Here is a 16,022-nt window from a genome sequence, read left to right as displayed (position 1 = left end):
CTCTCCGAAACTCGTTCTCAGGGTCGGCCAAATTTAAAAAAAAAAAAATTATTTTCTCTTATGAAAAGATAGAGAATCTTTTCCCGATCATAACGACACCAAAAGTTTGAAATTTGATAGAAAACTTACGGAATTATGCTCTCGCAAAGTTAGCGGTCTCGGCGATGTTTACGGATCGGCGATTTTGCCCACTTTGAGCCCCATTTTCGGCCAATTTCACTGTACTAGTCGACAAAAAACATGAATATTTCGCTAGAACTCCATTTTTTCTATCGAATGGGTGCAAGAAACCACCCATTTATAAATTCAACTATCCAGTACAGTGGTCAGAATTTAGCAATTTTGCCAATTTCACACAAATTTCAAAAGATGCCAATTTCGGAATAGGGTCCAGAATAAACAAGAAAGACATTCCTGGCACTAAAATGACATTTCCTCTAGTCATTAGTCACGTCTCAAGGCCCCTCTTATATTCTTTTGCTTTCCACTTTGAATTTTTATTCTCACAAAAAATATAAGATTTACTGTTATGCAGACTACTGCATTAGTGTAAAAAATGGTATAAATATTATTGGTGCACTTGTGAAAGAATATTAGACTCACCAGTTGACGTGTATTGCACGCTTGGCACGATTTGTTTACTTTTGAAGTTTGGTAAAAATCGAACATTTCTGCTACTTTGAGCTCAATTTCAAGGCACCTTTCATTGTAAAACCAGTCAAAATCATCTCAATTTCAGTAATATGTCTTCCATTCTATAAAATGAGACCAAGAAAACTAGAATACAACAATAAATACTATACGAAAATACACTGCAAAGTCGCTGATTTATTAAAAAAAAATGGAAAAAGTTTTTTTTTTCTCATTATGCACCGTGTGCTGCAGGATTTTTTTTAGACTGTGCACACTGACCACATAGACCCATTCTTTCATATGAAGGCCTACCAGCTTTCTCCCACTAGATTTGAGGTCGCTAGAATTTATGAGTACTAGTACGTCAAAAACCCCTACGCGTAAGACGTACTAGTACAACGAAAACCCTCAAAGGGTTAATGATGAGTAAGACTTCAGTAGAATTAGTTCGAGCTAGAGATAGAGTATTTGGGTAGTTGCCAGTGAGGTAGTCATTCGGATGGGTAAATCCAATTAATCCGTTCCAGTCATCCAAAAATATTAACAAAAAATACAATTTATAGAAAATTACTAGTTTTACATACAGAAAACAATGAGAAATAAATATAAAGCACTAATGACAGATAAATGAACATTAAAATAACATTTACCTTTATTGGTGTATGGAAGATGGCAAGGAGGGGAGAGGGAGGAGAGTTTATTGTTTGGAAGGGGAATCCTCTTCCAAAAGGACGTTTTGTCCGAACTTGCACACTCGCCATGCCTTAACACACTGTGTATGCCAGATCACTTCCTGAATTTGTCGAACCAGCCTCTGATGGCCTTAGATTCACTAACAACAGCACTCATTCCAGGCATTTTCTTTGCAAGATCCGCATGCAACTGCTTTGCCTTTATTGCAAATTATCGCCTCCACAACACTATCTCCCGCTAAGTGTTTTTCGTTGATCTACACCAACAACAACTTCTCAGCACCTTCGATTGTTTGCGATATCAGTTTCGTTAGAACATTTACCCCTTTCCCAACATCAGATTCCTTTATTTTTTTTTCTTCAACTTCCCATACATCCTGGCAAGATCGACCACACATACACAATTTTCATGCTTTGCTACCAGTTCTTTCTTGAATTCTGTTGTGTTTCTCGCCTTCTTTATCAAAGGGCTGGCGCTCGGAACTTTCTTTGGCCCCATGGTGGCTTATTTAGCAGTAGCGCTCAATAAACAAGCACAAAAAACAATGAATTATTACAAAATGTTTTGTATGAATGCACAAGGTAATATTCACTTGATGAGAAACAAAGCCAGACTGACTCAGAACACGTGTGTGGGATGCTTTGTGTGGGCCTGGGCAGGCGGTACGGTGGATGAAAATCTAGGTGATGAACAAAAACTGGGACAAAATTTTGACGAAAACAGTCGTCAAAAACCGAATTCGATGAAAACCAGGGCAAACGATAACCGAGGTTCCACCGTATTATAATTGTTTCAGAGTATAATATTCCTCAAAACGTGGAAATAAGTCATGTTGTTTGACTTTACTGGGCTAGATATACGTACTTAGTGTTTAGTGGCTGAATTCCACTCTTAGCATCATGGAACTGCAATAAATCTGGAATGACTAAGTCATCTTCATACCACTTCCACACCCTGTTTGCTGGTATGGAAGCAGGCAGTGAAACAACAGCTCCTGGTTTCACTGTTTACTTTTACTAGTTTGGCATACTAGTACATTGGATACAGTCATCACTTGTGTAGTTAACCATGATGCAGTGTGTGGAACCTCCTCGGCTTATATTCTTTCAAAAGTATGAATAAATTGAAGACAGCCCAAAGGGATGTGCTCAGGTAAAAAAAATATTGACAGGTGGAAGATTTTAAGGTACGAAAACTGTGCACACTAGTACGTCGGACACAGTTTATGGGTGAACCACAACTCGACGCAAGGTATACTATATATAAGTGCCTTACTTTTCCTTGAGTTCTTCTGCTGAGCCCTTATCAGGAAAAAGAGCTGACACAGCTTGAAATATGGCAGCACATGGGAAGTCTTTTGTCCCTGATGTGTTTGATCCCTCCCAACCATCATCCTGGAAACAAAATATTTTTATTTTAGTATTCCAATAAAGATGGTCACACGTGATTAAATATTTTATAATTAAAGCAGATTGACACATTAAGGAATTATGGTAAATGCTTTAAGTATGAAGACAGAATACTAATATCCATTTTGTGTTGAAAATGGAATAAAATACCGACAAGCTGAAATCAATACACACGGAACAGTTTATTATCTTTATTTCATTACTACACCTGCTCCCTCTCTAGTTGACTAAAGAAACCTACTGAGCAGGTGAAATGTTTCATCATTAAAGATACCCAACTTATCAATATTTTATACCAACAAGCAAATGCAAAAAACTTTTAAAGTCTAACACTGACAGGAATCTAAAATGACTGGAAATATTACAATTCCACAAGAGGCACTATCTCAAGAAATAAGTATTCCTAGGGACATAAAAGAAGAAACAGACACTTACAATGAAATAGGCATTTGAAGCAAAACTGATCCCCACCCTACCTCTTTATTACATGTATTATTTTCCTCGTCATCATCTTGTTCCTCCTCTTCCTCCTCCTCCTCTTCCTCTTCTTCATCTTCATCTTCTTCATCTTTTGTTTTGGTTTCCTTCCTTACACTGGCCTTTTTATCTAACTTATCTTTTCCAATATCTTTTTTCTGTAAAAAAAAATTTTTTTTTTAGTTTAGTTAATATTCTTGCCTTAATTAATTGTTTTTTGTCAATTTTGGACAGACAGTTTTCTGGGTAGTGGCCTGATCAACCATGACATTAAAATCTGACAATTAATGGAGCATCTAGGTAGTAGGTTGGTAGACAGCAACCGCCCAGGGAGTTACTACCGTCCTGCCAAGTGAGTGTAAAACGGAAGCCTGTAATTGTTTTACATGATGGTAGGATTGCTGGTGTCTTTTTGTTTTGTCTCATACACATGCAAGATTTCAGGCACATCTTGCTACTTCTACTTACACTTAGGTCACACTACACATACATGTACAAGCATATATATACACACCCCTCTGGGTTTTCTTCTATTTTCTTTCTAGTTCTTGTTCTTGTTTATTTCCTGTTACCTCCATGGGGTAGTGGAACAGAATTCTTCCTCCGTAAGCCATGCGTGTTGTAAGAGGCGACTAAAATGCCGGGAGCAAGGGGCTAGTAACCTCTTCTCCAGTATATATTACTAAATGTAAAAGGAGAAACTTTTGTTTTTCCTTTTGGGCCGCCCAGCCTCAGTGGGATACGGCCGGTGTGTTGAAAGAAAGAATTAATGGAGCAATGTGGGGGAAGAATTTCATGGGAATCAATTCTACTGATGCCCCAACAGCTTTTCGTTATGTAATTGCCAGCGACAATAAATGGCCACAATAACATCAACCTTCATACTCCTCCACTTAGTTTCCACCCACACAAACAAAGTATGTCCACAATTTAGTAAACCCTCCACATAATGGAAAAACAGGGAGAAGCAAATAGTAGTAATGGCAATTGTAGTGGACAGAGAAGAGATTGTTTCGCCATGACTGGAACAATAACATACTTTGTTCATGGTTTCCAAATCAACTGACCCAGTGGATTTCATTTAATTTTTCTGCAGTCTGTTATAGAGAAGTCCATTATACAGAGGTTTACAGCATACTACTATCTTCTGAACACAATAACAAGACAAACTATAACATTTTAACAGTCACAGTGCCATTTTCCTTAACAAGTCACCTTTTTTTTCATAGGGTATCCAAAGTGCACCAATAATTTATAACTATATTAACAGGAAATACACTAGAATTTAAATTATATAATAAATATGTTTCAACCAGTGCATGCAATCATGTACGGCAGGCTGGGTTCCAGACTACCGCCGTAAAGCAGAACACCCATTTTCTCCACTTACAAATGCATATAAATGCCAGATAACAAGTTTACACTAACATGTATTAACCCTTTCAGAGTTTTAGACGTACTAATACGTCTTGAACATGACTCACGAAATCGTAATGACACGATTGCAAACAAACCATACCACGGGCGGGATTTGAACCCGCGATCAGAGTCTCAAAACTCCAGACCATCGCGTTAGCCACTGGACCAACTAGCCACAATAAGATTCATCCAGCTAGGTATATTTCTACACTATAGGAAGGTTAGCATAGGCACCACTGTGACCACAAATGCAGGTTTTTACTTGCATACCACGGGCGGGTTCAAATCCTGCCTGTGGTATGGTTTGTTTGCAATCGTGTCATTACGATTTCGTGAGTAATGTTAACGGCTTTGAGGGCACTTGAGCTAGAGTTCGTCACGGCCATGCTAGCTGGACATTCGTCTATAAAAACTTGCATTTGTGGTCACAGTGGTGCCTATGCTAACCTTCCTATGGTGTAGAAATATACCTAGTTGGACGAATCTTATTGTGGCTAGCTGGTCCAGTGGCTAATGCGACGGTCTGGAGTTTTGAGACTCTCTGACCGCGGGTTCAAATCCCGCCCGTGGTATGGTTTAATATGTCTTATGCGGCAGGGTTATTGATGTACTAGTCCGCCTAAATTCTAGCATCCTCAAATCAAGCAGGAAAAGGCTGGTAGGCCTAGATGTGAGAGAATTGGTCTCCATAGCCAGTGTGTGCTGTACAAAAAAAAAATTGGGGACCCAGTGGTGCATTGTGGGAAAGCCATTTTATTACACCTTGTTCACCATGTCTAGCACTAAGAAACTCCTCACTCCTCAGCTAATTGGGGCTCTTTTGTTCCCAAGTGACAGTTCAAACACAGACGGAAGTGTCAGTGAACATGAATTTCAAAGTTTTGAAGAGTTTGTGACCAAAAGCAATGCCCAGGAAACCAGAAGGAAGGAAGGAAGGAGGGTAGGTAGGTAGGTAGGAAGGAAGGAAGGAAGGATAACTTCTTCTCCAGGTGTTGGCACCTGGAGAAGAAGTTGATATCCTTGGGGTGAAATTTGACTCCAAACTAACCATGAAGAACCATGTTGTAAATCTTGCAAACAAGGCAGCCAGGAAGCTTACAGCACTTCGCCGTATCTCGCATCTGCTTGACAGTAGGGGTTGCAAGATCCTGTACGAGGCACAAGTACGCTCACACCTTGAGTATGCTCCACTTTCTTGGTTTGCCTGCCCCCCCTCTCATCTGTGACTGCTTGACAGAGTAGAGAACAGAGCAAGACGTCTCATCTCTCGCCTGGACCCATCCTGGATAGATCTGTCATTTCAGCAGAGCCTTCAAGATAGGAGGGATGTGGGTGGCCTTACTGTTATGTACAAGGCCAATATTGTCAAAGTACCACACTTGGATCCACTTCGAGGACAGCGTGAAACAAGCTTTTATGCCACAAGACGGGCAGAAAGCAGCAACTTCACTCTGGCTGTACCCTTCTCCAGAACATCGCTCCATCTGAGATCATACATACCCAGGATGACTCGAGTATGGAACACATTCGTACAGCATAATGATGTCAACGAGATAAAGTCAGTTGATCAAATGAAAATGCTGGCCCACAGATGGCTCCAACTTCATCCTGTTCCCTACTTGTATGTCTCATAACAATAAAAATGCTTTCAAATGAGCTGATGTAGGTAACAGCTCTTAGCTTGAAAATAAAGTTAGGAATCCTTAACCTGTAAATAGCTTGTCAATAAAGCTAGGGATCCTTAACCTTGTCAAACCCTGTGTAAAAAAAAAAAATGTGAGTTGGTGGGGTGGGGATGAAGGGATTGGTATTGACAGGCAGTGAGGGTGGCGAGTGATGATGTGATTTGTCATTGTGACACTAATTACACAGGTGACTCAGCATATTTACAAGTCCACCCCCACACCACAACAACTACGAGCTTAACAAAAGCTGTAGCAGCTCTGGGAAGTGTCCAGTGACTTTATGTGTGTATATATAGGATAGAAAAATTACAATAAACAACATTTTTTTTTTTGTTGGTTTGTATAAACATGTTTTGTAAACAATATAATGACTGTTGGTGCAGTTATTGTGTAGCATACAATGAGTGAATATACACTCAATATACCTAATATTGGTCTCACAGGCCATAAAAGTTACTTGAAGGAAGAAAGAAAAGAAGGAAGAAGGAAGGAAGGAAGGAGGGAAGGTAAGTAGGTAGGAAGAAGGGAAGGTAGGTAGGAAGAAATGAGAGGAAGGAAGGAAGGAGATAAGTTAAGACTTCGGATTTTTAACCCAGGAGGGTAAGCCACCCAGGATAACCCAAGAAAGTCAGTGCGTCATCGAGGACTGTCTAACTTATTTCCATTGGGGTCCACAATCTTGTCCCGTAGGATGCGACCCACACCAGTCGACTAACACCCAGATACCTATTTGCTGCTTGGTGAACAGGACAACAGGTGTAAGGAAACGTGTTGAAATGTTTCCACCCGCCGGGAATCGAACCCGGGCCCTCAGAGTGTGAAGCGGGAGCTCTAGCCACCAGGCCAGGAAGGAAGGAAGGAAGGAAGGAAGGAAGGAAGGAAGGAAGGTAGGTAGGTAGGTAGGTAGGTAGGTAGGTAGGTAGGTAGGTAGGTAGGTAGGTAGGTAGGTAGGTAGGTAGGTAGGTAGGTAGGTAGGTAGGTAGGTAGGTAGGTAGGTAGGTAGGTAGGTAGGTAGGTAGGTAGGTAGGTAGGTAGGTAGGTAGGTAGGTAGGTAGGTAGGTAGGTAGGTAGGTAGGTAGGTAGGTAGGTAGGTAGGTAGGTAGGTAGGTAGGTAGGTAGGTAGGTAGGTAGGTAGGTAGGTAGGTAGGTAGGTAGGTAGGTAGGTAGGTAGGTAGGTAGGTAGGTAGGTAGGTAGGTAGGTAGGTAGGTAGGTAGGTAGGTAGGAAGGAAGGAAGGAAGGTAGGTAGGTAGGTAGGTAGGTAGGTAGGTAGGTAGGTAGGTAGGTAGGTAGGTAGGTAGGTAGGTAGGTAGGTAGGTAGGTAGGTAGGTAGGTAGGTAGGTAGGTAGGTAGGTAGGTAGGTAGGTAGGTAGGTAGGTAGGTAGGTAGGTAGGTAGGTAGGTAGGTAGGTAGGTAGGTCGGTAGGTAGGTAGGTAGGTAGGTAGGTAGGTAGGTAGGTAGGTAGGTAGGTAGGTAGGTAGGTAGGTAGGTAGGTAGGTAGGTAGGTAGGTAGGTAGGTAGGTAGGTAGGTAGGTAGGTAGGTAGGTAGGTAGGTAGGTAGGTAGGTAGGTAGGTAGGTAGGTAGGTAGGTAGGTAGGTAGGTAGGTAGGTAGGTAGGTAGGTAGGTAGGTAGGTAGGTAGGTAGGTAGGTAGGTAGGTAGGTAGGTAGGTAGGTAGGTAGGTAGGTAGGTAGGTAGGTAGGTAGGTAGGTAGGTAGGTAGGTAGGTAGGTAGGTAGGTAGGTAGGTAGGTAGGTAGGTAGGTAGGTAGGTAGGTAGGTAGGTAGGTAGGTAGGTAGGTAGGGAGGGACGGGAAGGAAGGAAGGAAGGAAGGAAGGAAGGAAGGAAGGAAGGAAGGAAGGAAGGAAGGAAGGAAGGAAGGAAGGAAGGAAGGAAGGAAGGAAGGAAGGAAGGAAGGAAGGAAGGAAGGAAGGAAGGGAAGGAATATATACCAAATATATACCAATATCTCAGTAAGCATTGATCGCAAAAAAAAAAAAAATTTTGGCCTATATTTTATTAACACACTGGCCGATTCCCACCAAGGCAGGGTGGGCCGAAAAAAGAAAAACTTTCACCATCATTCACTCCATCACTGTCTTGCCAGAAGGGTGCTTTACACTACAGTTTTTAAACTGCAACATTAACACCCCTCCTTCAGAGTGCAGGCACTGTACTTCCCATCTCCAGGACCCAAGTCCGGCCTGCCGGTTTTCCCGAATCCCTTCATAAATGTTACTTTGCTCACACTCCAACAGCACGTCAAGTATTAAAAACCAGTTGTCTCCATTCACTCCTATCAAACACGCTCACGCATGCCTGCTGGAAGTCAAAGCCCCTCGCACACAAAACCTCCTTTACCCCCGCCTATAATACACACAAAAAAAATATTTCATAATAATTTTTTTTTTTTTAATATTTTTCGATCCTGGGTTGGAGTTAACCATTCGACTGTTTCGGCTGTATACATACCTCTTACAAGCCAGAGTTTCAGACGTATATATACTCAATAAATTTAGCGGCTTCAAATCAAGCAGGAGAAAGCTGGTAGGCCCACATGTGAGAGAATGTACCTCTGTATGTGTGCTCAAATTATAAATAAATAAATAAATAAATAAATAAATGGGTCCGTGTGGTCAGTGTGCACCGTATAAAGAAAATCCTGCAGCATGCAGTTCATGATAAAAAAAAACTCTGACCGTGTTTTGGGATTAAAACGCCGACTTTGAGGTGTATTTTTGTATAGTATTTATGATTGTATTCTTGTTTTCTTGGTCTCATTTGATAGATTGGAAAACATATTACAGAAATAGAGATGATTTTGATTAGTTTCATGATGAAAACGACCTTGAAATTGAGCTAAAAGTAGCAGAAATGTTCGATTTTTACCAATGTTCAAGAGTAACCAAATCACACCATACGTCCAATACACATCAACTGGGGAGTCTAATATTCTTTCACTAGTGCATTGATATCATTTATACCATTTTCACAATAATGCAGTAGTCTGCATAACAGTAAATCTTCTGTTTTGTGTGAATAAAAAATCAAAATAAAAAGCAAGAGTAATATAAGAGGGGCCTGGAGACGTGACTAATGAACAGAGAATATGTTATCTTAGTGCCAAGAATGTCTGCAGTTTATTCTGGACCCTATTTTGAAATTGGCAACTTTTTCAATTTGTGTAAAACTGGCCAAAGGGTTAACCCATTGACTGTCACAACCCCAAATCCTGAGGTGTCTCCTAGTGTCGAAACATTTTTGTGGAAAAAAAAAAAAAAAAAAAATCTTATGGAATGATATAGAATTTTTTTCCCAATGGTAATGACACCAAAAGAATGAAATTTGATGGATAACTTATGGAATTACGCTCTCACCAAGTTAGCGACCTCGGCAATATTTACGAATTGGCGATTCTGCCCACTTTGAGCCCTATTTTCAGCCAATTCCATTGTTCCAGTCAACCAAACTCATAGCTATTTCTTTAGAACTCCATTTGTTTTATCGACTGAGTACAAGAAACTGCCCATTTACCGATTTCAACTGCCCAATAACGTAGTTAGAAATTTGTAACTTGGCCAATTTTACGCAAATTAAAAAATATGCCAATTTCAAAATAGGGTCCAGAATGAACAATACAGACATTCCCAGCTCTAAAATAACATTTTCTTTGTGCATTAGTCATGTCTCCAGGCCCCTGTGATATTACTCTTGCTTTCTATTTTATTCAAACTAAAAATAGAAGATTTACTGTTATGCAGACTACTGCAATATTGTAATACAGTGGACCCCCGCATACCGTACGCATCGCATACCGTACAATCCGCATACTGGACGCTTTGATCGCAAAAATTTTGCCTCGCATACTGCCCAAAAACCCGCTCACCGCCCTTCGTCCGAGATGCGTCCAATGTGCGGCCTGAGCCACGCTCACATGTTCCGCCGGTGGCACTGTTTACCAGCCAGCCTCCGCGGTAACATCCAAGCATACAATCGGAACATTTCGTATTATTACAGTGTTTTTGGTGATTTTTTCTGGAAAATAAGTGACCATGGGCCCCAAGAAAGCTTCTAGTGCCAACCCTACAGCAATAAGGGTGAGAATTACTATAGAGATGAAGAAAAAGATCATTGATAAGTATGAAAGTGGAGTGCGTGTCTCCGAGCTGGCCAGGTTGTATAATAAACCCCAATCAACCATCGCTACTACTGGTGGTACAGCTGCTGCTGCTGCTGTACCACCGTCAGCTGCTGCTGCACTGTCAGCTGCTGCTGCTGTTGTACCACCGTCAGCTGCTGCTGCTGCTGTAGTACCGTCTGCTGCTGCTGTAGCATCGTCTGCTGCTGCTGTAGCATCGTCTGCTGCTGCTGTAGCATCGTCTGTTGCTGCTGTAGCATCGTCTGCTGCTGCTTTAGCATCGTCTGTTGCTGCTGTAGCATCGTCTGCTGCTGCTATAGCATCGTCTGTTGCTGCTGTAGCATCGTCTGCTGCTGCTGTAGCATCATCTGTTGCTGCTGTAGCATCATCTGTTGCTGCTGTACCACCGTCAGCTGCTGCTGCTGCTGTAGCACCGTTGTTGGTGTGGCTTATTGAGAATACCAAGAAACAATTAACCCCAGAGGATTTGCCACCCAGGATAACCCAAAAAAGTCAGTGTCATCGAAGACTGTCTAACTTATTTCCATTGGGGTCCTTAATCTTGTCTCCCAGGATGCAACCCACACCAGTCGACTAACACCCAGGTGAACAGGGAAAAATGCCTGGAACTAGTGCTCATATTGGTGAATTTAAAGCCAGCAAAGGTTGGTTTGAGAGATTTAAGAATCGTAGTGGCATACACAGTGTGATAAGGCCTGTTCTGGAAGAAAATGCCAAACAGGACCTACAGTACTCAGGAGGAAAAGGCACTCCCAGGACACAGTGTCTCATCAGTCATTGCTGCATCTTCAATAAAGGTAAGTGTCATTTATTCTTCATTTAGTAGAGTAGTACATGCACAATATATATTGTGCATGTACTACTCTACTATTGTGCATGTATCCTCCTCTTTGTGTGTAGGAAAATTATTTCATGTGGTAAAATTTTTTTTTTCATACTTTTGGGTGTCTTGCACGGATTAATTTGATTTCCATTATTTCTTATGGGGAAAATTCATTCGCATACCGAACATTTCGCATAACAACCAGCCCTCTTGCACGGATTAAGATCGCTATGCGGGGGTCCACTGTAATTGTATAAATAATGTCAACCCATTCACGACTGCATATTAGAATGGCTACTTGGACATTTATTGAACAATGATATCATTGGTTTACTTTTGAACATCGGCAAAAATCAAACATTTCCGTTACTTTGAGCTCCATTTCAAGGTTCTTTTCCTAGTAAAACTAATCAAAATCACCTCTATTTCTATAAAATGTTTTCCATTCTGTCAACTGAGACCATAAGTACTATACAAAAATATACCACAAAGTCAGCATTTTAATCCAAAAACATGGTCGGAGTTTTTTTTTTCTCTTTATGCAATGCGTGCTGCAGGATTTTTTTATATGATGCACATTGACCACACAGACCCATTCTCTCACGTGTGGGCCTACCAGCTTTCTCCTGCTTGATATGAAGCCGATAGAATTTTTGAGTATATATACGTCAAACACAGTGGCTAGTAAGACATATACATGTATATACGACCGAAACAGTCAAAGGGTTAAGGATAGAGGGTCTCAACCCTGAAAGGGTTAAGTTAGCAATAGAACTAGGCTTTGAAAATAATAAAAATGTAAAATACACATATAGCACACTCATTACTTACCTTAAAATATGTGTGGTTTTAATGTAGGGGGAGGAGGCGAGTAATTATTATGGAAATTTTCTTTTAACAACAACAAAAAACAAAAAAAAAGTCTGGTGTGGAAGCCTTCACACCTACACGAAATACAGGTCAGCCATCACTAATCTGGCAATCAGTAATCCGGTTCCATCAGTAATCCAGCACTAATTTCAGCTAGCATAATTTCAAATTTCCAGGGTTGCCACACCAACCTGCTGCTACTGTTCGGTGGCACTACTTGCTGCATAAGTCATTCCAATTTCTTTTTCTCCATTTATTGTTAGAACCTGCTCACTTTTAGCCCTAGCCATGGATGCAATGAATAAAAGAAATGCTTCTCACTGTATAACGCACATACACCGTACACTGTCCACAAAAGTTATGTAAGGTGCCTTTGAAGCCACTGTCGGCAGCCATGAACTCAGCTCACTTAGATAAGCTGTGACTAGTAAATTTGGGCCTACATATGAGGAAATAGATTCATGCGGTAAGTGTGCACTATATAAAAAAATCCTGCAGCATGCAGTGCATGATAAAAAAAAGGTGAATGTGCTTTTGGTGTAAAAGAGTGACTTTGTGGTGTATTTTCATATGGTTTGTATGGTTGTATCATTTTCTTGGTCTTAATTGATAGAATGGACGATATATTACAGAAATAGATATAATTTTCATTGGTTTCACATGGAAAAGTATCTTAAAACTGAGCTGAAACTAGTAGAAATGTTTGATTTTTGCTAATGTTAATGTATCGCATCACTGTCCAATACGTTTTCAAGTGGCCAGTTTAATACACAGTCACGAATGAGCTGACATTATTTATACAATTATTACAATAATGAAGTAGTCTGCATAACAGTAAATCTTCTGTTTTCTGTGTGTGAATAAAAATTCAAAATGGAAAGCAAGCATATTGTAAGTGACCTGGAGATGAGACTAATGAACGGAGAAAATGTTATTTTAGTGCCAGGAATGTCTACATTATTTATTCTGGACCCTAATTTGAAATTGGCATCTCTTGAAATTTATGTGAAATTGGGCAAATTACCGATTTCTGACCACTTTATTGAAATAGGTAAATTGGGCAGTTTCTTGCACTCATTTGACACAAAAGATGGAATACTAGCAAAATAGCTTTTAGTCTAGTAGACTGGAACAATGGAATGGGTAAAAAATAGGGCACAAAGTGGGTGATATCGCTGATGCGTAAGTATCGCCATTGGGTTAAGTGTATTCTAACTTAACCATTCTGCAATCCGGCAAAATCACTAATCCGACACCCTACAGGCCCCAATGATGCCAGATTAGTGATGATTAACCTGTATACGACTGAAGCTTAAAGTGACCCAGCAGAGCTAGGGACAATTGACTGGCCTACAGAATTCTCCAATGCCAATGGTATCAACGATTGGATAGACATATTTCTTAATAAATTACTTAAGACTATATAACAAAAGCAGGGGGGATATAGTGTTGGAGTGGTTGGTATTTTTGTTTAATAAATGTATGAAAGAGGGGAAGGTACCTAGGGACTGGCAGAGAGCGTGTATAGTCCCTTTATATAAAGGGAATGGGGACAAAAGAGATTGTAAAAATTATAGAGGAATAAGTTTACTGAGTATACCAGGAAAAGTGTATGGTAGGCTTATTATTGAAAGAATTAGAGGTAAGACAGAATGTAGAATTGCGGATGAGCAAGGAGGTTTTAGAGTGGGTAGGGGATGTGTAGATCAAGTGTTTACATTGAAGCATATATGTGAACAGTATTCAGATAAAGGTAGGGAAGTTTTTATTGCATTTATGGATTTAGAAAAGGCATATGATAGTTTGGATAGGGGAGCAATGTGGCAGATGTTGCCAGTATATGGAATAGGTGGTAAGTTACTAAATGCTGTAAAGAGTTTTTATGAAGATAGTGAGGCTCAGGTTAGGGTGTGTAGAAGAGAAGGAGACTACTTCCCGGTAAAAGAAGGTCTTAGACAGGGATGTGTAATGTCACCATGGTTGTTTAATATATTTATAGATGGGGTTGTAAAAGAAGTAAATGCTAGGGGGTTCGGGAGAGGGGTGGGATTAAATTATAGGGAATCAAACACAAAATGGGAAGTGACACAGTTACTTTTTGCTGATGATACTGTGCTTATGGGAGATTCTAAAGAAAAATTGTAAAGGTTAGTGGATGAATTTGGGAGTGTGTGTAAAGGTAGAAAGTTGAATGTGAACAAAGAAAAGAGTAAGGTGATGAGGGTATCAAATGATTTAGATCAGGAAAAATTGGATATCATATTGGGGAGGAGGAGGACTATGGAAGAAGTGAATGTTTTCAGATATTTGGGAGTTGACATGTCAGTGGATGGATTTATGAAGGATGAAGTTCATCATAGAATAGATGAAGGAAAAAAGGTGAGTGGTGCATTGAGGTATATGTGGAGACAAAAAAATGTTATCTATGGAGGCAAAGAAGGGAATGTATGAAACTATAGTAGTACCAACACTCTTATATGGGTGTGAAGCTTGGGTTGTAAATGCTGCAGCGAGGAGGCAGTGGAGATGTCCTGTCTAAGGGTAATGTGTGGTGTAAATATTATGCAGAAAATTCGGAGTGTGGAAATTCGGAGAAGGTGTAGAGTTAATAAAAGTATTAGTCAGAGGGCTGAAGAGGGGTTGTTGAGGTGGTTTGGTCATTTAGAGAGAATGGATCAAAGTAGAATGACATGGAGAGCGTATAAATCTGTAGGGGAAGGAAGGTGGGGTAGGGGTCGTCCTCGAAAAGGTTGGAGGGATGGGGTAATGGAGGTTTTGTGGGCGAGGGGCTTGGACTTCCAGCAAGCGTGTGTGAGCGTGTTAGATAGGAGTGAATAGAGACGAATGGTATTTGGGACCTGACGAGCTGTTGGAGTGTGAGCAGGGTAATGTATTTAGTAAAGGGATTCAGGGAAACCGGTTGATTTTTATAGCCGGACTTGAGTCCTGGAAATGGGAAGTACAATGCCTACACTCTTAAGGAGGGGTTTGGGATACTGGCAGTTTGGAGGGATATGTTGTGTATTTTTATATATACACCTACCATCCAACTTATGACCGAGTTCGGTTCCGAGAAACCGGTCCTAAGTCGAAATGGTCGTAAGTCGAACTTTACTACTGAATATCAACAAAACATTTTTGTAATGACTTTATTTTATTGTTGTTAGTACTATAATTTATACTGTAAGGTTTAGGATAAACACTGTGTACAACACAAATAGTTGTTTATTTCCCAGAAATTTGGCATAAAAAACACGGTCGTAAGTCGAGTGGTCGTAAGTCGAGCAGGTCGTAAGTTGGATGGTAGGTGTATATACTTCTAAGCTGTTGTATTCTAAGCACCTCTGCAAAAACAGTGATTACGTGTGAGTGAGGTGAAAGTGTTGAATGATGATGAAAGTATTTTCTTTTTGGGTCACCCTGCCTTGGTGGGAGACGGCCGACATGTTAAAAAAAATATATATAACATTGTTCCATAAAAACAAAACAGCTTACAAATAAACGGCTAGGTTGCCCATGGCTAATTAGAAACATCAGTATGAAAAGCAATATAGACAGGGCTTAATACGCAAAGATATTATTAAACATCATGCATCAACTCACCAAACTAATAAGAAAGACCAAGCAATTGTACTATTCAAGCAGATTCAGCAAAACAAGAGGAGACATACAAAAGGCCTGGAATACACTCTCAGATTCTGGGCACCCACAAACTTAAAAAAAAAACTAGGGATACTGCCCTAACTAAACCGAATGAAACACAACTACAGCCTATTGATACAGTTAACAAGACAAATGACTTCTTCTCAACCAAAGGATCAAATCTTGCCAGTAAAATCCGTGGTACCAACGCCCAAG

The 16,022-nt window shown here is 40.4% G+C and overlaps 2 protein-coding genes across 4 annotated transcripts in view; one reads left to right on the top strand and one right to left on the bottom strand.

The window, feature by feature from the left end:
• The window catches only part of LOC138853519 (tigger transposable element-derived protein 1-like), a 176,560-nt gene that overhangs the window by 46,028 nt on the left and 114,510 nt on the right, over positions 1-16,022 (top strand). The gene's annotated exons all lie outside the window — the stretch shown is intronic.
• Positions 1-16,022, bottom strand: part of E(z) (histone-lysine N-methyltransferase E(z)) — a 442,429-nt gene that overhangs the window by 388,788 nt on the left and 37,619 nt on the right. For all 3 annotated transcript variants that reach the window (XM_070090649.1, XM_070090671.1, XM_070090660.1), the window contains exons 5-6: positions 3,212-3,370; positions 2,602-2,720 (exon numbers count right to left, since the gene is read on the bottom strand). In XM_070090649.1, coding sequence (XP_069946750.1) covers positions 2,602-2,720; positions 3,212-3,370 — 278 coding nt within the window. The remainder of the gene's footprint in view (positions 1-2,601; positions 2,721-3,211; positions 3,371-16,022) is intronic.

This window comes from Cherax quadricarinatus, chromosome 3 (assembly GCF_038502225.1).
Source record: "Cherax quadricarinatus isolate ZL_2023a chromosome 3, ASM3850222v1, whole genome shotgun sequence".
NCBI classification, from domain to species: domain Eukaryota; kingdom Metazoa; phylum Arthropoda; class Malacostraca; order Decapoda; family Parastacidae; genus Cherax; species Cherax quadricarinatus.
The sequence above is the reverse complement of the archived record's forward strand: the minus strand, read 5'-3'. Positions and strand labels throughout refer to the sequence as shown.